Here is a 27654-nt window from a genome sequence, read left to right on the forward strand (position 1 = left end):
CAGCGTCCCGCCCTTACCCCTGACTGGCAGGCCCGGGGGCGGGAATATGCGGCACTAGGCCGCAAAAGCCGGGGACTAAAGTTATAAGCGCGGCCGGCAAACAAGCGCGGCCAGCGCAATAGTCCCGGCGCACTAACACACCCAGCAGCTGCTGTAGTGTCCATTACCCAGGCGCACTATGCGCCGTCCCCAAGGGGACACAGAGTACCTCAGAGTCGCAGGGCCTTGTCCCTGATGATACCCGGCTCCTGTCAAGCAGATTCCCCCAGGGGCTGCGGAGGGAGCGCGGTCCCAGCGCCTGGTGACCGGTCAGGATCCCACTTCACCCAGAGCCCCTAAGGGATGGGGAAGGAAAACAGCATGTGGCTCCTGCCTATGTACCCACAATGGGTACCTCAACCTTAACAGCACCGCCGACCCAAGTGGGGTGAGAAGGGAGCATGCTGGGGGCCCTGTATGGGCCCACTTTTCTTCCATCCGATATAGTCAGAAGCTGCTGCAGACTAAAATGTGGAGCTTGCGTGGATGTGTGCCTCCTTCCACAAAGCCATAAAACTGAGGAGCCCGTGATGCACGGGAGGGTGTATAGGCAGAGGGGAGGGGTTTACACTTTTAAGTGTAATGCTTTGTGTGACCTCCGGAGGCATAAGCTATACACCCAATTGTCTGGGTCTCCCAATGGAGCGACAAAGAAACACACACGTTTTTCACTGACATGATAAAAGTGCGCCTGTTCCTCCGTGTACCGTGAATTTGGCACACGTATGATCTCTGTGTGCTATCTGAATTAATACATGGAGATCAGGCACATATACTCACCTTTCCACGCCGCTGCTGTCCTTGGTGCTGAAGTCTCCGGCTCTGCTGTCTCCGGCCGCTGCTGTCTCCCCGCTGCAGTTACTTCTGGGTCGGCTGTGCAGAGAATATTCATGAGCATAATTAGCCAACCTGGAAGCAGGAGGCAGCAGCGGCTGAAGACAGCATCGATGGGGACAGGTGAGTTTAAAAAACTTTTGATTTTAAATGTACGTGTTTTTTCTGTTATGTGTTTCACCAATCACACCACTGTGTGGTCCGTGGGACATCAGTGATGCTGGACAAAAACGGATCAGGTCCCTGTAATGCGATCACAGGGACCCGATCACTGCCATAGTAACCCTGGGTCGTCACCATGACGACCCAGAGTTACTGAGCTACGGAAAGCCTCATACACCATACTGTATGCATAGTGTGTGATGCGAAGTCCTGCGATATAATCCACTGTTGTGATAAAGCATTGCAGGGGATTATAAAAACAGAAAAAAAACGCAGAAACAATTGACATGCTGCTTCTTTTTTCAGAAACAAAATCTGTAAGAAAAAAAAGTAGCGTGTGCACAACAAGTCACGATTCTCATAGACTTAGCTGGGATGCTTTTTCCTTGCCTTTATTGATAAAAAAAAAAAAAAAAAGCAAGGAAAAACACATGAAAAGACGCAAAATAAAAAAAAGCCACGTGGGCACAAAGCCTTATAACTTTTTTCCCCCATCAACACAGCCTTGTGAATTATTATTTTTAGAATAAAAGAAGGGAATTTTGTTACTTACCGTAAATTCCTTTTCTTCTAGCTCTTATTGGGAGACCCAGACGATTGGGGTATAGCTACTGCCCTCCGGAGGCCACACAAAGCACTACACTAAAAAGTGCAAGGCCCCTCCCCTTCTGGCTATACCCCCCCGTGGTATCACGGGTTCTCCAGTTTTAGTGCCAAAGCAAGAAGGAGGAAGCCAATAACTGGTTTAAACAAATTAACTCCGAATAACGTCGGAGAACTGAAAAACCGTTCAACATGAACAACATGTGTACCCGCAAACAACAAAAAAATCCCGAAGGACAACAGGGCGGGTGCTGGGTCTCCCAATAAGAGCTAGAAGAAAAGGAATTTACGGTAAGTAACAAAATTCCCTTCTTCTTCAGCGCTCTATTGGGAGACCCAGACGATTGGGACGTCCAAAAGCTGTCCCTGGGTGGGTAAAGAGATACCTCATGTTAGAGCTGCAAAACAGCCCTCCCCTACGGGGATGTCACTGCCGCCTGCAGGACTCTTCTACCTAAGCTGGCATCCGCCGAAGCATAGGTATGCACCTGATAATGTTTGGTGAAAGTGTGCAGACTCGACCAGGTAGCTGCCTGGCACACCTGTTGAGCCGAAGCCTGGTGTCGCAAAGCCCAGGACGCACCCACAGCTCTGGTTGAGTGGGCTTTCAGCCCTGAAGGAACCGGAAGCCCAGCAGAACGGTAGGCTTCCAGAATTGGTTCTTTGATCCATCGAGCCAGGGTGGCTTTAGAAGCCTGCGACCCCTTGCGCTGGCCAGCGACAAGGACAAAAAGTGCATCTGAACGGCGGATAGGCGCCGTGCGAGAAATATAGATTCTGAGTGCTCTCACCAGATCTAGCAAACGTAAGTCTTTCTCATACCGGTGAACCGGCTGAGGACAAAAGGAAGGCAAGGATATATCCTGATTAAGATGAAACGAGGATACGACCTTAGGGAGAAACTCCGGAATGGGGCGCAGCACTACCTTGTCCTGGTGGAACACCAGGAAGGGAGCCTTGGATGACAGAGCTGCCAGCTCAGACACTCGCCGAAGCGATGTGATCGCAACAAGAAACGCCACTTTCTGTGACAGGCGAGAAAAGGAAACGTCCTTTAGAGGCTCGAAGGGCGGCTTTTGCAGAGCAACTAGTACTCTGTTCAGATCCCATGGATCTAACGGCCGCTTGTACGGGGGCACAATATGACAGACCCCCTGTAGGAACGTGCGCACCTTAGGAAGACGTGCTAGACGCTTCTGAAAAAACACAGATAGTGCCGAGACTTGCCCTTTAAGGGAGCTGAGCGACAAGCCCTTTTCCAACCCCGATTGCAGGAAGGAAAGAAAGGTGGGCAATGCAAATGGCCAAGGGGATACTCTCTGTGCAGAGCACCAGGATAAGAAAATCTTCCACGTTCTGTGGTAGATCTTAGCAGACGTTGACTTCCTAGCTTGTCTCATTGTGGCTACGACTCCTTGAGATAATCCTGCGGACGCTAGGATCCAGGACTCAATGGCCACACAGTCAGGTTCAGGGCCGCAGAATTCTGATGGAAAAACGGCCCTTGGGACAGTAAGTCTGGTCGGTCTGGCAGTGACCACGGTCGACCGACCGTGAGATGCCACAGATCCGGATACCACGATCTCCTCGGCCAGTCTGGGGCGACGAGTATGACGCGGCTGCAATCGGATCTGATCTTGCGTAACACTCTGGGCAAGAGTGCCAGAGGTGGGAAGACGTATGGGAGCCGGAACTGCGACCAATCTTGAACTAATGCGTCTGCCGCCAGAGCTCTTTGATCGCGCGACCTCGCCATGAATGCCGGGACCTTGTTGTTGTGCCGGGACGCCATTAGGTCGACGTCCGGCACTCCCCATCGGCGACAGAGTTCCTGAAACGCGTCCGGGTGAAGGGACCATTCCCCTGCGTCCATGCCCTGGCGACTGAGGAAGTCTGCTTCCCAATTTTCTACGCCTGGGATGTGAACCGCGGATATGGTGGATGCTGTGTCCTCCACCCACATTAGAATGCGCCGGACTTCTTGGAATGCTTGCCGACTGCGCGTCCCTCCTTGGTGGTTGATGTATGCCACCGCTGTGGAGTTGTCCGACTGGATTCGGATCTGCTTTCCTTCCAGCCACTGTTGGAAGGCCAGTAGGGCAAGATACACTGCCCTGATTTCCAGAACATTGATCTGAAGGGTGGACTCCTGCGGAGTCCACGTCCCCTGGGCCCTGTGGTGGAGAAACACTGCTCCCCACCCTGACAGACTCGCATCTGTCGTGACCACTGCCCAGGATGGGGGCAGGAAGGATCTTCCCTGAGACAATGAGGTGGGAAGGAGCCACCATTGTAGAGAGTCCTTGGCCGTCTGGGAAAGAGAGACTTTCCTGTCCAGGGACGTTGACTTCCCGTCCCATTGGCGGAGAATGTCCCATTGAAGTGGGCGCAGATGAAACTGCGCAAAGGGAACTGCTTCCATGGCTGCCACCATCTTCCCGAGGAAGTGCATGAGGCGCCGTAAGGGGTGCGACTGGCCTTGAAGGAGGGATTGCACCCCTGTCTGTAGGGACCGCTGCTTGTTCAGCGGAAGCTTCACTCTCGCTGCTCGAGTATGGAACTCCATGCCAAGATACGTTAGTGACTGTGACGGTGACAGATTCAACTTTGGAAAGTTGATGATCCATCCGAACGTCTGTAGAGTCTCCAGCGTAGCATGTAGACTGAGTTGGCATGCCTCTTGAGAGGGTGCCTTGACAAGTAGATCGTCTAGGTAAGGGATCACCGAGTGTCCCTGAGAGTGCAAGACTGCTACCACCGCCGCCATGACCTTGGTGAAGACCCGGGGGGCTGTCGCCAGACCGAATGGCAGAGCTACGAACTGAAGATGGTCGTTTCCTATCACAAAACGTAGAAAACGTTGATGTTCTGTAGCAATTGGCACGTGGAGATAAGCATCTTTGATGTCTATTGAGGCAAGGAAGTCTCCTTGAGACATTGAGGCAACGACAGAGCGGAGGGTTTCCATCCGGAACCGTCTGGCGTGCACATGTTTGTTGAGCAGCTTTAGATCCAGAACAGGACGGAACGAGCCGTCCTTTTTTGGAACCACAAAGAGATTGGAGTAAAACCCTCGCCCTTGTTCCTGAGGCGGTACAGGAACCACTACTCCTTCCGCTCTTAGGGAGTCCACCGCCTGCAGCAGGGCATCTGCTCGGTCTGGATGTGGGGAGGTTCTGAAGAACCGAGCTGGAGGACGAGAACTGAACTCGATTCTGTACCCGCGAGACAAAATGTTTGTCACCCACCGGTCTTTGACCTGTGACATCCAAATGTCGGAAAAGCGGGAGAGCCTGCCCCCGACCGGAGATGCGGAGGGGGGGGGCTGGAAGTCATGAGGTAGCCGCTTTGGAAGCGGTTCCTCCATTTGCTTTCTTGGGGCGTGCGTGAGCCCGCCAGGAATCTGAGACTCTTTGCGTCCTCTGAGTCCCTTTGGACGAGGAGAATTGTGTCTTGCCCGAACCTCGAAAGGACTGAAACTTCTGCTGCCATTTTTTCTGCTGAGGTTTGCTTGATCTGGGCTGGGGTAAGGAAGAGTCTTTACCCTTGGACTGTTTAATGATGTCAGCCAATGGCTCGCCAAACAGTCTATCTCTAGATAAAGGGAAGCTGGTTAAACATTTTTTGGAACCAGCATCTGCTTTCCAGTCCTTTAACCACAAGGCTCTGCGCAAAACTACCGAATTGGCGGACGCCATTGAGGTGCGGCTGGTAGATTCTAGGACCGCATTGATAGCGTAAGACGCAAACGCAGACATCTGCGAGGTAAGGGACGCCACTTGCGGCACCGCTGGATGTATGATAGCATCCACTTTTGCTAAACCAGCTGAAATAGCTTGGAGTGCCCATACGGCTGCGAATGCTGGAGCAAACGACGCGCCGATAGCTTCATAGACAGATTTTAACCAAAGGTCCATCTGTCTGTCATTGGCATCCTTAAGTGAAGCGCCATCCTCCACTGCAACTATGGATCTAGCTGCAAGTTTGGAAATCGGGGGGTCTACTTTTGGACACTGGGTCCAGCGCTTGACCACATCAGGGGGGAAAGGAAAACGTGTATCCTTAGAACGTTTAGAGAAACGCCTTTCTGGATGAGCGTCGTGTTTCTGGATTGACTCTCTGAAGTCAGAGTGATCCAAGAAAGCACTCAATTTACGCTTGGGATAGAGGAAACGAAACTTCTCCTGCTCTGCAGCTGCCTCCTCTGCAGAAGGAGCTGGGGGAGAAATATCCAACAGTCTATTGATGGCTGAGATAAGATCGTTTACCATGGCGTCCCCATCCGGGGTATCCAGATTGAGAGGGGTTCCAGGATAAGACTCCTGATCACTCTCTTCAGACGCATCACAGGGCGACTGATTGCGCTGAGACCCTGAGCAGTGTGATGACGTTGAGGGTCTTTCCCAGCGAGCTCGCTTAGGGTGGCTGGGGCTATCATCTGAGTCATAATACTCAGCCTGGGAAGCCGGGGACCCCCTTGCAGTCTGGATTAATTCCAACTGAGGGGGATTAGAGGACAGAGACCTCGCCGTGTCCATAGACTGAGCCCCAGTCATGGATTGCAAAGTTTCAAGGATTTTTGCCATAGTCACAGACATTCCATCAGCAAAAACTGCAAAGTCTGTCCCTGACACCGGGGCAGGACTTACAAGCGTCTCAGCCTGGGTCACTACCTCTCCGGACTCCGGCTGGCGAAGCAGCACCGGATCTGAGCATTGCACACAATGGGGGTCTTTGGAACCTGCTGGTAGAGCAGCCCCACATGCAGCACACGCAGTGTACACAGCCCTAGCCTTGGCAGCCTTGCGTTTTGTGGATGACATGTTGCTGCCTCCTCAGAGCGATCTGGGGTATCCAGCCAGGAAGCGACCTCACAGTGCAAGAAATAAATAAATATATATATCTGGTGACACAGTACACCAATACACACTGAGGCACTAGAGGGGCCAGCTGAAATGCCGCTTACCGCCCGCTTAAGAGCGGGTGTGTGGTCTCCAAAAGCCCCCTAGTCCAGGTCTCCCAGAGCCTTGCGTCCTTCCTCTAGCCAGACTGCATGTAATGGCTGCCGGCGTCCTGGGAGAGGATGGGGGGCGGGCCCTGGGCGTTCCTGACTAAGAGCGGGAAGCTTGCTTCCCTCTGTGCCTAGTGAGAGGGCTGGAGCATGTAAATCAGGCTCCAGCCCTCGTCGCTGCTGTGAAACAGCGTCTCTCCCCTACCCTGATTGACAGGGTGGGGGCGGGAACGAAGCGGAACTAGGCCGCAAAAAAAACCGGGGACTAAATTTATAAACGCCGCCGCCGTAAAAGCGCGGTCGGCGTGTCCCCGGCGCACTACAAGTCACAGCAGCGCCGCCGGTCCAGTGGGGGTCGGCGCTGCGTTCCCACAACACAAAAGTCCCCCAGTAAACTGCAGGAACACCAACTCAATCGTTACGGTCCCCGGCGCACTACAACACCCAGCCAGCCCGGAGTGTGTCTGTGCCTGCCGGGGACACAGAGTACCTGTATGATGCAGGGCCTTGTCCCTGATTGTACTCCTGCTCCGTATCCATCAGGTGCTATGGGTCTGTGGATGGAGCCCGGCGTCAGAGCTTAGAGGCCGGCAGGATCCCACTTCCGCAGAGCCCTACAAGGGGATGTGGAAGGAAAACAGCATGTGGGGCTCCAGCCCCTGTACCAGCAATAGGTACCTCAACCTTACAACACCATCCACGGGTGAGAAGGGAGCATGCTGGGGGCCCTATAAGGGCCCTCTTTTCTTCCATCCGAAATAGTCAGCAGCTACTGCTGACTAAAATCTGTGGAGCTATGCGTGGATGTCTGACCTCCTTCGCACAAAGCTTGAAAACTGGAGAACCCGTGATACCACGGGGGGGTATAGCCAGAAGGGGAGGGGCCTTGCACTTTTTAGTGTAGTGCTTTGTGTGGCCTCCGGAGGGCAGTAGCTATACCCCAATCGTCTGGGTCTCCCAATAGAGCGCTGAAGAAACCCTTTTTTCAAAAATATATTTTTCTGAATTCTCATTTGTCTTATTTTTTGCCTCCTTAGGGCATTTGAACCTGCAATCGTTTTACTAAATTCCGCAATATCAGAGCATAGCAGTGTATAGTGAAACTGACAATCAGGAGGACAAAGAGGTCGCTACATCCCATATCAGATATTGGGGGTGTCTGGGGGGCGGTGGAGAGCATGGTACAGTTGAGGGGCAGTTGTATGCATCGGCAAATGAACCATGTAAATGCTGCTGTCAGTGACTCACAGAGGTTTCTGATCGCTGCTGTTAGAGGCAAATGCCATCTGTATAATACAGGCTGCACCTGCCATATACAAAGTCGGCTACGTTCCTGAGCCCACTCCATAAACGCAAACCTGGAGTCATGTCCATATGTCCAATTTTTGGAGGTCAGACAAAGTAGATCTAAAAATGTGACAAACCTGTGTGTGTAACGACCACCAGGAACCACAGGTAAGCCGAATGGCGAGTGGAAAGTCAAGAGATGTGGGAAACCCTGTAATGTTTGCTTATGTACTTACGTGCGAGGAGCCAGCTGTCCTTCTCCAGCTTCATTCTCTGCAGCACTCGGGCCACGTGCTCGGACTGCTTCTTCTCCTCCTCCACCAGCTTATCTTGTAGAGCCGTGCATCTTTCTTTCTCCTTTTTCTTTTTGTTTGGAGGCTACAAAAAGAATAAAAAAGTATAAAAATCAAAACCTCCCCCCTAAGGCAGCGGTGTGTATAATATGTACACCTATATCCAATCTGTTCCTCTGCTATGAGATTTAGCACTGGTAATCATAGCATAAGGAAAAGTGAGAAGGAGCAATAGAGTCCGATTTACCATTTCAAGATTGTCATCAATGGCTTTCATCTGTATCCTCAGCTTGTTGATTTCTCTATTGTAGCTTGATGTGGGAACAGCGAGGTCATACATTGTCAAGGACCAAAAAGTGGCGTAAAACTGGGGGCTGATGTCCTCCCATACTTTCGGAGGGTGCAAGGAAACGACGGCTTCGTGCACAGGAGCCATGACCACCTCACATGAGGAGATGTATTTGTGCACCTTGTGCTGCTGCTTGTTTCCCTTCTCCGTCTTCTTCAGCTCATCGTACTTGGACTGAAGATTAAAAGCAGAAAAGGGAAGAAAAAAAAAAAAATATCACCTTTTATGAAAATCTTATAAGATAAAACGATCATCATACATGCAAAGAGAGAACCCAACAGCTTTCCTTCCGGATTTCAAGATCGTCAAAGCAATAAAATTCTGTTTCTGAACTTGGTAGCTTCATCATTAAAGGGAATCTGTCACCAGGTTTTTGCTCCCTCATCTGAGAGCAGCATAATGTAGAGACAGAGACCCTGAGTCCAGTAATGTGTCACTTACTGAGCGGTTTGCTGTCATTTTGAAAAAAAATCAATGTTTTCTCTGCTGCATATGTAGCAGTTATACAGAGCTCATGAATACGCTGGACTACCTTCAGCACGCCAAGTAGTCCTCTAGTGATAAACTACTGCTGATGAAATAATGATTTTATCAAAACTACACTAAGGAGCCCAGTAAGTGACACATCGCTGGAATCAGGATCTCTGTCCCTACGTTATCCTACTCTCAGATTAGGTGGTAAAAACCTAGTGACAAATTACCTTTAAAAGGGACTGTCTGAAGTTAGGAATGAAGGACAGTACGGATGAGCGGCAGTGCTGCACTACTAGCCCTAACTCTGTGCTCTCCTATATGGCACCGGATGAGCGCTGGGCATTGAAGCTGACTGCATCCAGTCAATGGCTCTAAACCCTGCTGGAGAGAGCTTGAAAGTGCTGCACTCCTTGCCTTGGAGGCCAGCTGCTGCTGATAGACTGCAGCAGTGACCGCTTAACGAAACAACGAGAAGTAAACAGCAGAATTAAAGGGAATCCGTCAGTGGCTAATAAAGAACCCTTCCTAAAAACGTCTCTTTAATATATTGCATTAAAAATCCAATAAACAACACAAAAATTGAATAACTTTCAATAATGAATCTTCAAAATGTCAAAGATTATCACAAAGATAATCTGATAATCTTAAAATGATGCACAGAAAAGGGAGGAGAGCTAATTGTGGCCTATAATGAATCCTCCCTCCTGTACACCACCTAGCAGCGGAGGTCGGCACCCTATAGAAATCGATATGGCGCCCCCCCTCCTCGATGACTCTCCCTAGCTACCCCTGTTTTGCCCTACAAAAACTGTATTGTGTTTATTGGATTTTTAATGCAATATATTAAAGAGATGTTTTTAGGAAAGGTTCTTTATTAGTTATGGTTTATACACTCTCTTAATTTTTGAGAAATCTGTCAGTAGCTCATTGCTATGTGATCTGAAGACAGCATGCTGAAAGGGTTAACATACAGATTACCGCCCTGTGTCTCTTATCACAAAGTCAGTAGCTTAATCATTAGTCTGACTGATGAACTGTGAGCTTAAAATCGGACTGCGCCCCCCTCTGTGATTAGCAGCTTTTGTGTATGGAAATGTACATTGAGAGCTCCCTGGGCTCTGCTACATGCTAAAAGTAAAAGCTTTGATTGTGTCAGAACGGCTGCAGCCAGTAATCTAAGAGATACATCATTGGATTCAGGATCTCTTTGCCTAAATCATGCTGCTCTCAGATAAGGTGGCAAAAGACTGCTAACAGATTCCCTTTAAAAATCCCCCGGTTCTTGACAACCATTAGGACTTTTAACAATTTAATCCCAAAAGTGCTAGGTTTTACAAGCACTTTGCAACTTTACTCATTAAAAGAACCTGCAAATAACCCGGTCCTTGTTAATTTCCCTACTGTAGGGCATCAAAAGGCAGTAAACGCCATGATGATAGCTGCAGATTATAAGAAAATAATTAAAAAGTGTCCCTTGTAGTCTCCACACTCAGATCTGTTATGTCAAGGTCAAAGGATCATCATCACAGAACACTCAGTGTTTCTCTGGATGGTGCCTCCATATGATACAGTGATAAAAGGATTTTTTTCAGCCCATAAAAATGTATTAAAGTGGTGGTGGTAAAAAGGAGAGGGGGTTAGACTGGCTAAAAATGGGAATAAATACCAATTTTTCTGTTCAAAGAACCTAAAAAGCGACTTATTACGTACGGCATAGTAAAAGTTGGCGCTTGCACAGTGCCGTATGCATGATCCTGCAGCGGAGTGTGCCTTCCCTGATCAGGCAGATGTATTAAAAGGGGTGGGGGCCTGGGAAGGATAGGTTAGATTGGATAAAAATGGGAATAAATACCAAGCCTTAGTTTTTTCTGTTCAAAGAACAAAAAGTGACATTACACATGGCACAGTAAAAGGTGGCGCTAGCACAGTGCTGTATGCATGATCCCGTAGCGGAGCGTGCCTTCCCTGATCAGGCAGATGGCAGACTACCTTGGAATTACAAGTACAACAGGCCACAGTAAAAAAAAAAAAAAAAAAAAAAAAAAAAAACAACACCTGACCCTGCACCAGCCCCATAAAGACACATTAGAAGGGGTAGCCTCCGGGCAGCTGTCCTGCGGGCACGCCACGTAACCACTACTTCAAAGTTAATGGGTATTAAAGTCTTTTTGCAGATTACTTACTGAGATGTGGTGCGCATACATTGGTCTGGATAGGAAAAATGCCGCATCATGAGGCGTGTGGTACTCGTTGCATAAGACATCTATGGAAGGAACGCGTTTTACGTAATCGTCTGTGCTCAGATTAGAGGCCAGAAATCCACCGAACTGGACCAGCGTGTCGTGACACTGCAGGAGCGGAGAGACGGGAGCATTAGTGTTACCACAGCCGGGCGCAGCGTGTATATGGCCTCATTCACACTATGTATGATCAGCGATGGCCTGACCTGATCGTACAGCTTCCCCACCAGCTTCAAGTGCTTCTCTCCTCCCTCCTGGAAAATCACTCCGTTCCTCTGCTGAGCCATTAGCAGGCACAATGGAAGCGCCAGGTCGTGATCCAGCAAAGCATCTTTTAACCTCTGCGAGGATTTCTTTGTATTTCTAATTTGTCCAAAATAACCACCCTAGGAAAAAAATCATTACAGAGAAAGGAATAAAATTAAGCTGATTAAAACTAATTAGGAAGAAACGATCCGGTTTTATTCTCCGGCTGCACTAGAGGAAAAACCCAATTTACAGAATATAATCTGCTAATAAAAACGTTCTCCGCGCTGTGCAGAAATGACATACATCGTTATCCTACTAATACAGATTGCTTGGCAGCCTCCTTCCACTTGGCCAACATTTCGGCACATGTACCTACACCTACTGTTACTTACCGGGATTGTTATAGGTCATGCCCTTAACAATGGAGGAGACATGGACATCCCTGGGTCCAGCGCTGCCTCTTCACTGCTGCCCAGGCCTTTATTGATGGGTTGCAGCATTGACAGCGCTGCAGCTAATCACTGATCTCAGTGGCTTGTGTCATCTACAGAGTTGCGTCACTGTTGCAGCTGATCAACAATGATCTGGACACAGAGGCAGTGCTCGACCCAGCGAGGAGAAGTAAAGCACTGCTTGTGATTTCATTCATCACTGAGCCTGTGTGTTAAAACAGCTTAAAAAAGGTGATAAAACCCTCTATAGGGCTTTGCCCCTTATACAACACATCTCAGCTATTCATAGGTGATAAATGTATGATCGCTGGGTTTCCAGGGGCTAAGACCTCACCACTCCCAAGAGGAGGAGTGAAGGGACCATACATGAGCACGTGTGACCACTACAAATCTTAGGCCTAAGCCACACGGCGAGAAAAACAGTGCGAGTGGAGTGCGATAAAACATCGCATTCCCCTCGGACCAATTCTAGCCTGTGTGTCAGCGCACATGAGCGATTATTTTCTCAGCCCTAATCGGCCTGAGAAAACAATCGCAGCATGCTGCCACTGTAATGCGAGACTCTTTCTCTCGCACCCATTCAAGTGAATGGGGCGAGAGAAAAATCGCACTGCACTCGCGGTACATCGGTGTACCGCTAGTGCAGTGCGAGAATGGCAATAGCCGGCTACGCAGGAGAGAGGCTGATAAATCCCTCCCTCCCCTCCTGAGTGCCGGCCCGCCCCCCGCAGCTGAGGTCTGCTCGCACGAACGGACCTCAGTTGCAAGGACACATGCATGACACTCGGCTCTGCTGTACTGTCAGCGTGAGCAGAGTGTCATGCAAGGGGATCGCAGTAGTCCCCGTGTAGCCCCAGCCTTATAGGCAGGTAATAAGGCAACGGATGTCCATAATCTGCAATGCTCAATGGTGGTCCCAGCAATTTGCTGCACACAGCATCCATACCCTGTGGACATATAGGCTTTACACATTAACCATAAAGGATACAAATACAGTGGAACCTTAGATTAAGAGTAACTTGGTCTGAGAGTGCTTTACAAGACAAGCAAAGCTTTCTAAAAATGTGTAAGTTGGTTTAAGAGCAATGCCTTTATATGCACTTATCAGCCCCTTCCTGCTGCAGCCCCCCCTCAACCCACCCCTGCTATTACAATCCATCAGCACCACGCACATTACATCTGCAGTCATTGAGCTCAGCATCCAGAACCATCTATATCTGTATACCCACTGAACTCAGTGATTGGCTGCAGCGGTCAGCTGTAGTCATGAGCTAGTAAGATCAGAGCAGTGGCAGAGAGGAAGCACTAAAGCAGGGGAGTATATGTAACCCTTTGCTGGCCATGTCAGGAACATTACAACCAAAAACCCCTTTAATGGCTTGTACAGAAGACAGAGCAGGATCATAGAAGCAATATTTCCCTTGTGGCATTTTTAAAGTAGAATTCAAGCTCCTTTAAAAGGGTTACAATGCACGCTCCATGCCATTTCCCGACCTCACAGCTTATCGGACGGCTGCCATGTTATTCGTCAAAGCCTCCCAATCAATAAAGTGAAGTAAACAGTATGGCTGTGATCTGTGCAATCAGACAGATGCATGGCTCCGTCCTGCTGTGTCAGCTGGCACTGCCGGCGTCAGATATACCGCTGTGAAGGCTCAGCACGGCTCTCAGCACTAGATAACAACAATCAGCCCGCTACTCGGGGCATGAGACGCACATCAGAAGACACGCTCCTGAGCCCTATAAGAAGCTGCACCGAGCCACGCTGCACATAGGGACGGCCATTACTCCAGTATCCGTACATCACGAGTATTGCAATGCTTAACAAGGAAGACGTTTCCAAACCATTCCAGATAAATGAAGATAAATGAATAATAAAATCAGAAAATACACATCCATTTCAGTCTGCAAGAAATCTAACAAAGAAAATAATTCATTTCCTGAGAAATAGCCATGGGATCAGCAGATCTTACGGGAATGATCAAGGTGGCTGGCCATGGTTTTCTGCCACCATTGAAAGGTTTACGGGTTTTGCAGACAACTTGGCCCACAGTGGGCTAAATAGGCACTCTATAGACTTTAGGGGTCTAACCTCCTAAACAAATAACGTCAAAGTCTTGTCTATCTCGCTGTCCTCCGCCTGTTACTAGGTGTAATCCATCTATCAGCAGAGAAGCTAAAACACCATTATAAGAAGTAGGGGACGTGTGGTCCCTCTGCTTTGCAAATTGCATATAGACATAACAGATGCACTCTCTGATCAGGTCAAGTTATTGGATATTAGCAACTGAAAGACCCAGCACCTATAGTGATGGCAGAATGACGATAAAAAGAAATCACCCACAGAAAAAGAGTGGAAAAGCAGTTATAGAGCATGTGAATCAAGACGCATCCTGGACATATACTCTTCTCTGCATTGGAAGCAGTTTTAGCTTAAAGAGAACCTGTCCGGTCAAAAGAGCGTTATAACCTACAGGCAGGAGCCTGTGCGAGCTAGTAACCCTTTCCTACCCATCTCTTTCTTGTAATAGTGTGTAATATGACAGTAATAAAATCTATGTTTTATTACTAACATACTCCCTATGTAAATCGCATAGGTCTCTAGCCCCATGGGCGTCGCATCGCCCTGTGGGCGTTTTCATGCTTTCCATGAGATCACGTGATACCATGGATTTACATGAGCGACGTCACGTCTGCTTCTTCAGAATCTCGCGTGAGCACTTACCATTCTCGTCACCTTCTCATTCTGGTGTTTACATGTCAGCTTCAGACACGCACTGCGCATGACAGGAACCGCAGGAGTCTTCTGAGCATGCGCAGTGCGCGTCAGAAGCCGACCAGCAAACACCAGGATGAGGAAGCAGCGAGAATGGCAAGTGCGCACGCGAGAGTCTGAAGAAGCAGACGTGACGTCGCTCATGTAAATGCCAAGATATCACACCCACAGGGGCGTGATACCACGGAAAACATGCAAACACTCACAGGGCAATGCGACGCCCATGGGGCTAGAGATCTATGCTATTTACATAGGGGGTATGTAAGTAATAAAGAAGGGAATTTTGTTTACTTACCGTAAATTCCTTTTCTTCTAGCTCCTATTGGGAGACCCAGACAATTGGGTGTATAGCTTCTGCCTCCGGAGGCCACACAAAGTTATTACACTTTAAAAAGTGTAACCCCTCCCCTCTGCTATACACCCTCCCGTGCATCACCGGCCCATCAGTTTTGGTGCCAAAGCAGGAAGGAGGAAACTTATAAATTGGTCTAAGGTAAATTCAATCCGAAGGATGTTCGGAGAACTGAAACCATGAACCAAAAGAACAATTGAACATGAACAATATGTGTACACAAAAGAACAACAGCCCGAAGGGAACAGGGGCGGGAGCTGGGTCTCCCAATAGGAGCTAGAAGAAAAGGAATTTACGGTAAGTAAACAAAATTCCCTTCTTCTTTGTCGCTCCATTGGGAGACCCAGACAATTGGGATGTCCAAAAGCAATCCCTGGGTGGGTAAAAGAATACCTCGATAAAAAAGAGCCTAAACAACGGTCCCTTCTTACAGGTGGGCCACTGCCGCCTGAAGGACTCGCCTACCTAGGCTGGCGTCTGCCGAAGCATAGGCATGCACCTGATAGTGTTTTGTGAAAGTGTGCAGACTCGACCAGGTAGCCGCCTGACACACCTGCTGAGCCGTAGCCTGGTGCCGCAATGCCCAGGACGCACCTACAGCTCTGGTAGAATGGGCTTTCAGCCCTGAAGGAATCGGAAGCCCAGACGAACGGTAGGCTTCAAGAATCGGTTCCTTGATCCACCTAGCCAAGGTTGACTTGGAAGTTTGCGACCCCTTACGCTGTCCAGCGACAAGGACAAAGAGCGCATCAGAACGGCGCAAGGGCGCCGTGCGTGAAATGTAGAGCCTGAGTGCTCTCACAAGATCTAACAAGTGCAAATCCTTTTCACATTGGTGAACTGGATGAGGGCAAAAAGAAGGTAAGGCGATATCCTGATTGAGATGAAACGGGGATACCACCTTAGGGAGAAATTCCGGGACCGGACGCAGAACCACCTTATCCTGGTGAAACACCAGGAAGGGGGCTTTGCATGACAGCGCTGCTAGCTCAGACACTCTCCGAAGTGATGTGACTGCCACTAGGAAGGCCACCTTCTGCGAAAGGCGAGATAGAGGGACATCCCGCATCGGCTCGAAAGGTGGCTTCTGGAGAGCCGTCAGAACTCTGTTAAGATCCCAGGGTTCTAGCGGACGCTTGTAAGGTGGGACTATGTGGCAAACTCCCTGCAGGAACGTACGGACCTGCGGAAGCCTGGCTAGACGCTTTTGAAAAAACACGGAAAGCGCCGATACTTGTCCCTTGAGAGAGCCGAGAGACAAGCCCTTGTCCATTCCGGATTGAAGGAAAGAAAGAAAAGTGGGCAAGGCAAACGGCCAGGGAGTGAAACCCTGATCAGAGCACCAGGATAAGAAGATCCTCCAAGTCCTGTGGTAGATCTTGGCGGACGTTGGTTTCCTGGCTTGTCTCATGGTGGCAATGACATCTTGAGATAACCCTGATGACGCTAGGAGCCTGGACTCAATGGCCACACAGTCAGGTTGAGGGCCGCGGAATTCAGATGGAAAAATGGCCCTTGAGACAGCAAGTCTGGTCGGTCTGGGAGTGCCCACGGTTGACCCACCGTGAGGTGCCACAGATACGGGTACCACGATCTCCTCGGCCAGTCTGGAGCGACGAGGATGGCGCGACTGCAGTCGGACCTGATCTTGCGTAATACTCTGGGCAGCAGTGCCAGAGGAGGAAATACATAAGGCAGTCGAAACTGCGACCAGTCCTGAACTAACGCGTCTGCCGCCAGAGCTCTGTGATCCTTGGACCGAGCCATGAATGCCGGGACTTTGTTGTTGTGCCGAGACGCCATTAGATCGACGTCCGGCGTTCCCCAGCGGCAACAGATCTCCCGAAACACGTCCGGGTGAAGAGACCATTCCCCTGCATCCATGCCCTGGCGACTGAGAAAATCTGCTTCCCAGTTTTCTACGCCCGGGATGTGAACTGCGGAGATGGTGGAGGCTGTGGCTTTCGCCCACAGCAGAATCCGCTGAACTTCTCGGAAGGCTTGAAGACTGCGAGTGCCGCCCTGGTGGTTGATGTACGCAACCGCCGTGGCGTTGTCCGACTGTATTCGGATCTGCCGTCCCTCCAGCCACCGCTGGAACGCCTTTAGGGCCAGATACACTGCCCTTATCTCCAGAACGTTGATCTGAAGGGAGGACTCTGTCGGAGTCCAGGTTCCCTGAGCCCTGTGGTGGAGGAAGACCGCTCCCCACCCTGACAGACTCGCGTCCGTCGTGACCACAGCCCAGGATGGGGGCAAGAAGGATTTTCCTTTTGACAAGGAAGTGGGAAGAAGCCACCACTGAAGAGAGGTCTTGGCTGTCCGTGACAGCGAAACGTTCCTGTCTAGGGACGTCGGCTTCTTGTCCCATTTGCGGAGGATATCCCATTGAAGTGGACGCAGATGAAACTGCGCAAAAGGAACTGCCTCCATTGCTGCCACCATCTTCCCTAGGAAGTGCATGAGGCGCCTCAAGGGGTGTGACTGACCCCGAAGAAGAGATTGTACCCCTGTCTGTAGTGAACGCTGTTTGTCCAGCGGGAGCTTCACTATCGCTGAAAGGGTATGAAACTCCATCCCGAGGTAAGTCAGCGATTGGGTCGGTGTCAAATTTGACTTTGGGAAATTGATGATCCACCCGAACCTCTGGAGAGTCTCCAGAGTGACGGTCAGGCTGTGTTGGCATGCCACCCTGGAGGGTGCCTTGACTAGAAGATCGTCTAAGTAAGGGATCACCGAGTGGCCCTGAGAGTGTAGGACCGCCACCACTGCTGCCATGACCTTGGTGAAGACCGTGGGGCTGTCGCCAGGCCGAAAGGCAGTGCCACGAACTGAAGGTGTTCGTCCCCGATGGCGAAACGCAGGAAGCGGTGATGCTCGGGAGCGATTGGCACATGGAGATAAGCATCTTTGATGTCGACTGATGCTAGGAAGTCTCCTTGTGACATCGAGGCGATGACTTAGCGGAGAGATTCCATCCGAAACCTTCTGGTGCTCACATGCTTGTTGAGCAGCTTGAGGTCTAGAACGGGACGGAATGATCCGTCCTTTTTTGGCACCACGAACAAGTTGGAGTAGAAGCCGTGACCATGTTCCTGAGGTGGAACGGGAATCACCACTCCTTCTGCCTTCAGAGTGTTTACCGCCTGAAAAAGTGCATCGGCTCGCTCGGGGGGCGGAGATGTTCTGAAGAAACGAGTCGGAGGACGAGAACTGAGCTCTATCCTGTAACCGTGAGACAGAATGTCTCTCACCCATCGGTCTTGGACATGTGGCCACCAGGCGTCGCAAAAGCGGAAGAGCCTGCCACCGACCGAGGATGCGGTTTGTGGAGACCGAAAGTCATGAGGAGGCCGCCTTGGGGGCGGCTCCTCCGGCGGTCTTTTTAGGACGTGACTTAGACCGCCATGCAGAAGAGTTGCTCTGGCCCTTCTGTGACCTGTTGGACGTGGAGGAACGGGACCTGGCTGAGGGCCGAAAGGACTGAAACCTCTGTTGAATCTTTCGCTGCTGAGGTCTGTTCGGTTTAGACTGGGGTAAGGACGAGTCCTTTCCCTTGGATTGCTTGATAATTTCATCCAATTGCTCGCCAAACAAGCGGTCGCCGGAAAATGGCAAACCGGTTAAGAACTTCTTGGAAGCAGAGTCTGCCTTCCATTCGCGTAGCCACATGGCCCTGCGGACTGCCACCGAATTGGCGGATGCTACCGCTGTACGGCTCACCGAGTCGAGGACCGCGTTCATGGCGTAGGACGAAAAAGCCGACGCCTGAGAAGTCAAAGACACGACCTGCGGAGTAGCGGTGCGTGTGACCGCCTTAATCTCAGAGAGACAAGCTGAGATAGCTTGGAGTGCCCACACGGCTGCAAATGCTGGAGCAAAAGACGCACCTATGGCTTCATAGATGGATTTCATCAGGAGCTCTATTTGCCTGTCAGTGGCATCTTTGAGCGATGAGCCATCTGCCACTGATACCACGGATCTAGCCGCCAGCCTAGAGACTGGAGGATCCACCTTGGGACACTGAGCCCAACCCTTAACTACATCAGGTGGGAAGGGGTAACGTGTGTCATTAAGGCGCTTAGTAAAGCGCTTGTCCGGATATGCTCTGTGCTTCCGGACAGCATCCCTGAAGTTAGAGTGATCGAAAAAAGCACTCCTTGTACGTTTGGGAAACCTAAACTGGTGCTTCTCCTGTTGTGAAGCTGACTCCTCAACAGGTGGAGTTGGAGGAGGAAGTTCTAGCACCTGGTTAATGGACGCTATAAGGTCATTTACAATGGCGTCTCCTTCAGGTGTATCAAGATTGAGAGCACCGTCCGGATCAGAGCCCTGAGCTGCAACGTCCGCCTCATCCTCCAGAGAGTCCTCATGCTGAGACCCTGAGCAGCGTGATGAAGTGGATGAAGGTCCCCAGCGAGCCCGCTTAGACGGTCTGTGACTACCGTCCGAGTCGGAGTCCTCCCCGTGGGACCTATGTGTCACCTCAGGAGCAGTTTGCTGCTCTAACCGAGGGGGGCCTGGGGTCAATGATTCAACAGTGCCCGGGGCCTGTGTTACCGGTCTGGACTGCAAAGCTTCAAGTATCTTAGCAGACCATTTGTCCATAGACTGAGCCATGGATTGTGAAAGGGACTCAGAGAGTTTCTCAGCCAACACTGCAAACTCTGTCCCTGCCACCTGGACAGTAACAGCCGGTGGTTCTACCTGAGCCGAGGGTCCCACCAGTGCCTGAGGCTCCGGCTGAGTGAGTGTCACAGAGGCCGAGCATTGCACACAATGAGGGTAGGTGGATCCTGCAGTTAACATAGCTGCACAAGAGGTACAAGTTGCAAAATAAGCCTGTGCCTTGGCACCCTTGCTTTTTGCAGACGACATGCTGTTATCTCCTCTTAGCAAACAGTGAGGGTATATAGCTAAGCAAATACTGCAGCCGAGCAGAGCAAATGTATACCCAATATGGATATATATATATATATATATATATATATATATATATATATATATATATATATATATACACTGCGGCACCCAGGGGGGCCAGCACCTGTAACAGGTGCGGCTTACCGACCGCGCCAGCGGTTGTGTGTCCACCAGATTCCCTGCCTGGGCCTCCCAGAGTTATGAGCTCTATCTGAAGTTTTCCTCCGGCAGCAGCGATGATATAATGGCTGCCAGCGTTCTGTGAGGAGGAGGGAGCCGTGGGCGTGCCTTAGAAAGTGCGGGAATCTGGTGCCCCACGGTGCTCAGTGAGGGGGGAGGAGGATACTAAGTATGCTCCAGCCCTCACCGCTGACGTTCAGTCTAGCGTCCCGCCCTTGCCCCTGACTGGCAGGCCCGGGGGCGGGAATATGCGGTACTAGGCCGCAAAAGCCGGGGACTCGAGTTATAAGCGCGGCCGGCAAACAGGCACGGTCAGCGCGGTAGTCCCGGCGGCCCCAAACACAGCGCAGCTGCTGCAGTGTCCGATCCACAGGCGCTCTATGCGCCGTCCCCAAGGGGACACAGAGTACCTCAGAGAAGCAGGGCCTGTCCCTGATGACATCCAGTCTCCTGTCCGTCAGGTTCCCACAGGGGCTGCGGAGGGAGCCCGGTCCCAGTGCCTGGTGACCGGCTAGGATCCCACTTCTCCCAGAGCCCCTAAGGGATGGGGAAGGAAAACGGCATGTGGCTCCAGCCTTTGTACCCGCAATGGGTACCTCAACCTTAACAGCACCGCCGACCAAAGTGGGGTGAGAAGGGAGCATGCCGGGGGGCCCTGTGAGGGGCCCTCTTTTCTTCCATCCGATAAAGTCAGCAGCTGCTGCTGACTAAAATGTGGAGCTTGAGTGAATGTGTGCCTCCTTCAACACAAAGCATAAAACTGATGGGCCCGTGATGCACGGGAGGGTGTATAGCAGAGGGGAGGGGTTACACTTTTTAAAGTGTAATAACTTTGTGTGGCCTCCGGAGGCAGAAGCTATACACCCAATTGTCTGGGTCTCCCAATGGAGCGACAAAGAAACGTATTTTATTGCTTTCAAAGTCCACACTATTAAAAGAAAAGGATGGGTAGGAAGGGGTTACTCGCTCACACAGGCTCCTGCTTGTAGGTTATAACACTTTTTTAACCTGACAGATTCTCCTTTAAAAGGGAAGCAGTCACCTACTCACCTGCAGGGTGGTTCAGTACAGTAGGGTGTGATGGGTGTCACTGCTCTCAGGTCCGGCGCTTTCTCTATCCTTGCAATCGTAGTCCTCCTCCTTGCTTCGTGTACCTGACGCGTGCAATGTATTGTAATGCGCAGGAGCGGGAAAAGGTCAAAGACCTCCCATGCCTGTGCATTACAATACTTTGCTGTGCCCTCAGCAGGGTAAAGAGAAGTGCGCATGCGCAGGAGCGCAATGGAGGACTCTGTGTGCCTGACGTAGGACACATCATCCACATGAAACAAGGAGGATGGCGATATCAAGAATAGATGAGGCACCAGACCCGAGAGCAGCGACGCCCATCAGACCTTACCGCATCAGACCGCCCCGCAGGTGAGTAGGTGACAGGGTCCCATTTATGTAAAAGGACAGGAATGATTAACCCTTTCCCATCACAGCCAATTTGAGCTTTTTCATCCCTTAGTTTAAAAGCCATAACTTGCTCCATGGAGACAGTATTATGTCCTATGTTGGGACGGGGACAAGGATTACAACAGGACCCCAAAAAACAAGATCATGATGTTTTATTTGTACTTCTATTATGTATAGTGCTTACATAATATATTTTTTACCTCAGGGAATACAGAATAGTCGGTCTTATTTATCCTAATGGAATAATAGTGTACACAGTAGAATATTTATTGGGTCACCAGGAGCAATCTGACAAAGCGCTATAACACACGGAAGTCTGCCAATGACACCGCTGTCTGTGGCGTGCAGAGCGGTATAATGTAGGAGAGCGCATGAGGCCGGGTCTATATGTGCGGTTGTAACAAGCACCAGCAGGCGGCACATTATCTCTCTCACCTCAGCTTTAAGTTGCTCTCCGCCTGTCATGGCTTCCAGCTGCTCCATTGTGATCTCTTCGGTGATTTCTATGCCAGCCATTTTTTGCACCACCTCTTTTAGAATTAGTAAATCAAAGCTGAAAAGAAAATGTGAGGGTGAAAATAATGCTGCATTAGGCTCACAGTCAAATAAAGCTTAGTCATTTATACCCATCGCTCCTAAACAACTCGTATTAGAGGACAACAAACAGGAGAACGTGCTGGCATTACTGTGCCCTTGGAGGAAGCGCTGTGTCCCGAGAGGCTGACCTGGCTTCTGTATGCTGTAAATCAGGGCCCCGGGGGGCACATGCCGCCCCTGATGCCCGAATGTGCAGCCCACAAGTATATAGTCAGTAATGCCTGCTGAGCTGTATTTTCCATGTTAGGGGTATGCTCACACATTGCGTTTTTGCAGAGAAAAATGCCACATTTCACTGTCCAAGCAAAATGAATGAGATTTCTGAAATGTGTGAACGTGGCCTTGGAGGGGCACCGTGTGCCCACGTCATCATCTTGGTAGGGGGTAGATGGAGTAGTGTAATACTATGCACGACTGCTGCTCATGTACTTTGTGGAAGAAGGGACATGATCGTGTCAGCGTCTCACAATCCACAATGGAGAAAGCTGGATCAATGGCCTCTACATGTCTGGATTGTGACGAGTAGAGACCCTTATCTATCCTCCTGACAAGTGGGAGTCCTGGAAATGGATCCAGCACCAATTAGACATTTGTGTTGTGATTAGTGATGGGCGAATAGTAAATATTCGGGTTCGGATTATTCGTAACGAATCCCAAAGTACTATTCCAGTATTCCTCACACAAGACCTAATGCAAGTCAATGGGGAACCCGAGCACTTTTCCTGTTGTGTCGACTCCTGGAATAGTAGTCAGTATTCGGTAAGCAAAATCCAAAACACAAATAGTTACCATTCACCTAGCACTAGTTGTGATATTTGGAATGTTTTGTTGTGGCCCTTGTGGTTGGTTCAGTCTGAATGTGGCCCTCAGCTGAAGAAAGGTCTGCATTTAATGAATAGTCTACACTACAGTATCAGACCCACATATGGATAAGCAGCGGTGACATGACATATAGTGAGGGGCCATAGTCCACACTGCAGCCCCTACATCCTGATAAAATGACACTAAACCACCCCTCATCAAGCACACCTAAACAACATAGAACTGACTTGGAGGCATTGTCCACTACGTTAATGCTGATGGCCTATCCTTAGATAGCTCATCAATGTTTGATCGGTGGGAGTGCGAGATCCCCGCCAATCAGCTGTTCTCGGTTTTGGGCAGAACTGCACAATTATGTAGCTGCACAGCACCGTCTATTATATAGTGTCCGCTCCCTATTTAAAATCAATATGGGTAGTACCCAGCCGCGGCCAATATACAGTAGGCGGAGCAGTACAGCTCCATAATTGTGCCGTTCGGGCCATCGCCAACACCAAAAACAGCTGGTTGGCGGGGATGTCGCACCACCAATAATAAGAAATTCATGCCCTATCCGAAGAAGAGGCTATCAATGTTATAGTAGTGGACAAACTCTTTAATAGAAAGTCCCTTACCTTTTACCAGCCTTCAGCTGATTTGCTACATATTGTAGAAGGCCGGCCAATTCAACAGGATATTTCCTAAAAATTGCTCCACAAAAGCTAGCCAAGCCTGGAATATAAAAATGTACAAGTCATTTACTGAAGATACCGAGCCCGAACTGTGACAAGAGGCAACGTAGGACACCAGACAATGGCGGATGTGCATCCAAGATCCATGGCGTAACAATAGATATAGAGGAGCGGATTTGTTTTCCCCTCTATCCTAGCAATGTGTTAGAGAAGAAGGAGAGGTCTACCCTGTCCTAACGCGGTTACCATCCTCCATCAGAGGAGCTCCTGGCTTGGCAGAACCCGCACAGTCTCTGGATTACATGGACAGCCATACATCTGGTTAGTCGCCGTCGAATATTACAATTTGGCTTTCTCTGGACAAAGCTATAGCACAGAGAACCTTTAATAGACAAAATTACTGGGACACCTCCAGTATCTTTTAGGACTTCCCATCCCAAATCCATAGGCATTAATGTAGAGCATCAGTATATAGAGAGGAACAGGAGGTGATCTGCAGAACTTGGAGACTGTGCCGATTGGCTCCTTCACATTGCTCACTCCAGCAGCTCCCGGAGCCAATAACAGCTCATCAGTGGGGTCTGGAGGGTGGCAGATTTTAGGGGAAAATCCCTTCCAAGCCATAGGGATTTCTACAGATTGCCATATTGTGATGGTGACCATATCTGGTAATCTAATAGTCATAATCTGTGGAAACATAAGAAAATCCCATCAATAACAAGAATAAGGAAAATGTATACTAACTCTGCAACCAACTGGAGATTGTGGTGTCGTCATGCTTCATCTTCTCCTTCTCCGGATTCGCAAGTGCTTCAATTATACAATCTGGTCGTACAATTAAAGAAGATAAGCCAGTATATAGTGCTACACATACAGTATATACATACTAATATCCGAGTCTACCGCAGGCCTAATCATCACCCACCGATACCACCACCATACCACTCCACCCATCATCATAAGAGGTCAATTCTGCCTACAGATATTCCCAGAACAAAAAGGGGCCATTTTATTTTTATTTTATTTAAATATAAACATTGCAACAACTAAAAAGCAAATTAAAAGGGGTCTCTGCGATGATGACTGCAGAGGACTCTTCACTTTCCCCTCAGCAATGGACGGCGTTTCCTGGAATATTGGCAGCATGCCTCAAGGCTTTGCAGAAAGGATACATGCAAGGACGTCATAGTTCAGAGAAGTGAGGTATTTCAGCGAATCTACAACAGGGGTTATTAAATTGTCATATTTCTGAATCTGTGAAAGTATCTGAAAAAAAGAAAAAAAAAAAGTTGAAAAGCAGAAAAATAATAATAATAATAAAATATATATATCTATCTATAATATATATATCTATATAATATATAGATATATATATATATAATATATAGATATGAAGGGAATTTTGTTACTTACCGTAAATTCCTTTTCTTCTAGCTCTTATTGGGAGACCCAGACGATTGGGGTATAGCTACTGCCCTCCGGAGGCCACACAAAGCACTACACTAAAAAGTGCAAGGCCCCTCCCCCTCTGGCTATACCCCCCCGTGGTATCACGGGTTCTCCAGTTTTAGTGCCAAAGCAAGAAGGAGGAAGCCAATAACTGGTTTAAACAAATTAACTCCGAATAACGTCGGAGAACTGAAAAACCGTTCAACATGAACAACATGTGTACCCGCAAACAACCAAGAAATCCCGAAGGACAACAGGGCGGGTGCTGGGTCTCCCAATAAGAGCTAGAAGAAAAGGAATTTACGGTAAGTAACAAAATTCCCTTCTTCTTCAGCGCTCTATTGGGAGACCCAGACGATTGGGACGTCCAAAAGCTGTCCCTGGGTGGGTAAAGAGATACCTCATGTTAGAGCTGCAAAACAGCCCTCCCCTACGGGGATGTCACTGCCGCCTGCAGGACTCTTCTACCTAAGCTGGCATCCGCCGAAGCATAGGTATGCACCTGATAATGTTTGGTGAAAGTGTGCAGACTCGACCAGGTAGCTGCCTGGCACACCTGTTGAGCCGAAGCCTGGTGTCGTAGCGCCCAGGACGCACTCACGGCTCTGGTTGAATGGGCTTTCAGCCCTGAAAGAACCGGAAGCCCTGCAAAACGGTAGGCTTCCAGAATTGGTTCTTTGATCCATCGAGCCAGGGTGGCTTTAGAAGCCTGCAACCTCTTGCGCGTACCAGCGACAAGGGCATCGGAACGGCGTACGGGCGCCGTGCGTGAAATGTAGATTCTGAGTGCTCTCACCAGATCTAGCAAACGTAAATCATTCTCATACCGGTGAACCGGATGAGTGCAAAAGGACGGTAAGGAGATATCCTGATTAAGATGAAACGAGGATACTACCTTAGGGAGAAACTCCGGAATGATGCGCAGCACTACCTTGTCCTGGTGAAACACCAGGAAGGGAGCCTTGGATGACAGAGCTGCCAGCTCAGACACTCGCCGAAGCGATGTGATCGCAACGAGAAACGCCACCTTCTGTGACAGGCGAGAAAAGGAAACTTCCTTCAGAGGCTCGAAAGGCGGCTTCTGGAGAGCAACTAGAACCCTGTTCAGATCCCATGGATCCAACGGCCGCTTGTACGGGAGTACGATATGACAAACCCCCTGCGGGAACGTGCGCACCTTAGAAAGACGTGCTAGACGCTTCTGAAAAAACACGGATAGTGCTGAGACTTGCCCTTTGAGGGAGTCTAGCGACAAGCCCTTTTCTAACTCCTATTGTAGGAAGGAAAGAAAGATAGGCAATGCAAATGGCCAGGGAGACACTCCCTGAGTAGAGCACCAGATTAAGAAAATCTTCCACGTTCTGTGGTAGATCTTAGCAGACGTGGGCTTCCTAGCCTGTCTCATGGTGGCAACGACCCCTTGGGATAATCCTGAAGACGCTAGGATCCAGGACACACAAGCCACACAGTCAGGTTCAGGGCCGCAGAATTCCGTGACCCCGGTCGGCCGACCGTGAGATGCCACAGATCCGGGTACCACGATCTCCTCGGCCAGTCTGGTGCGACGAGTATGACGCGGCTGCAATCGGATCTGATTTTTGCGCAGTACTCTGGGCAAGAGTGCCAGAGGTGGAAACACATATGTGAGCCGGAACTGCGACCAATCTTGCACTAAGGCGTCTGCCGCCAGAGCTCTGTGATCGCGCGATCGTGCCATAAATGCCGGGACCTTGTTGGTGTGCCGAGACGCCATTAGGTCGACGTCCGGCCCCCCCCCAGCGGCAACAGATTTCCTGAAACACGTCCGGGTGAAGGGACCATTCCCCCGCGTCCATGCCCTGGCGACTGAGGAAGTCTGCTTCCCAGTTTTCTACGCCCGGGATGTGAACTGCGGATATGGTGGATGCTGTGTCCTCCACCCACATGAGGATTCGCCGGACTTCCTGGAAGGCTGCTGACTGCGTGTCCCTCCTTGGTGGTTGATGTATGCCACCGCTGTGGAGATGTCCGACTGGATTCGGATCTGCTCCCTTCTAGCCACTTTTGGAAAGCTAATAGGGTAAGATACCCTGCCCCGATTTCCAGCACATCGAACTGAAGGGTAGACTCCTGCTGAGTCCACGTCCCCTGAGCCATGTGGCGGAGACAAACTGCTCCCCACCCTGACAGACTCGTATCTGTCGTGACCACTGCCCAGGATGGGGGCTATGGCAATGAGGTGGGAATAAGCCACTATTGCAGAGAGTCCTCGGCCGTCAGGGAAAGGGAGACTTCCCGTCCAGGGAGGTTGACTGCCCATCCCATTGGCGGAGAATGTCCCATTGCCGTTGGCGCAGATGAAACTGCGCAAAGAGAACTGCCTCGATGGCTGCCACCATCTTCCTTAGGAAGTGCATGAGGCGCCTTAAGGGGTGCGACTGGCCTTGAAGGAGA

The 27654-nt window shown here is 50.0% G+C and overlaps 1 protein-coding gene across 1 annotated transcript in view; it reads right to left on the bottom strand.

The window, feature by feature from the left end:
• Positions 1-27654, bottom strand: part of THOC2 (THO complex subunit 2) — a 279522-nt gene that overhangs the window by 185079 nt on the left and 66789 nt on the right. Inside the window, exons 12-19 of the mRNA XM_075324880.1 lie at positions 24945-25038; positions 24517-24597; positions 23716-23812; positions 22118-22235; positions 11499-11678; positions 11236-11400; positions 8477-8752; positions 8173-8314 (exon numbers count right to left, since the gene is read on the bottom strand). Of these exons, the coding sequence (XP_075180995.1) occupies positions 8173-8314; positions 8477-8752; positions 11236-11400; positions 11499-11678; positions 22118-22235; positions 23716-23812; positions 24517-24597; positions 24945-25038 (1153 nt within the window). The remainder of the gene's footprint in view (positions 1-8172; positions 8315-8476; positions 8753-11235; positions 11401-11498; positions 11679-22117; positions 22236-23715; positions 23813-24516; positions 24598-24944; positions 25039-27654) is intronic.

This window comes from Anomaloglossus baeobatrachus, chromosome 9, assembly GCF_048569485.1.
Source record: "Anomaloglossus baeobatrachus isolate aAnoBae1 chromosome 9, aAnoBae1.hap1, whole genome shotgun sequence".
NCBI classification, from domain to species: domain Eukaryota; kingdom Metazoa; phylum Chordata; class Amphibia; order Anura; family Aromobatidae; genus Anomaloglossus; species Anomaloglossus baeobatrachus.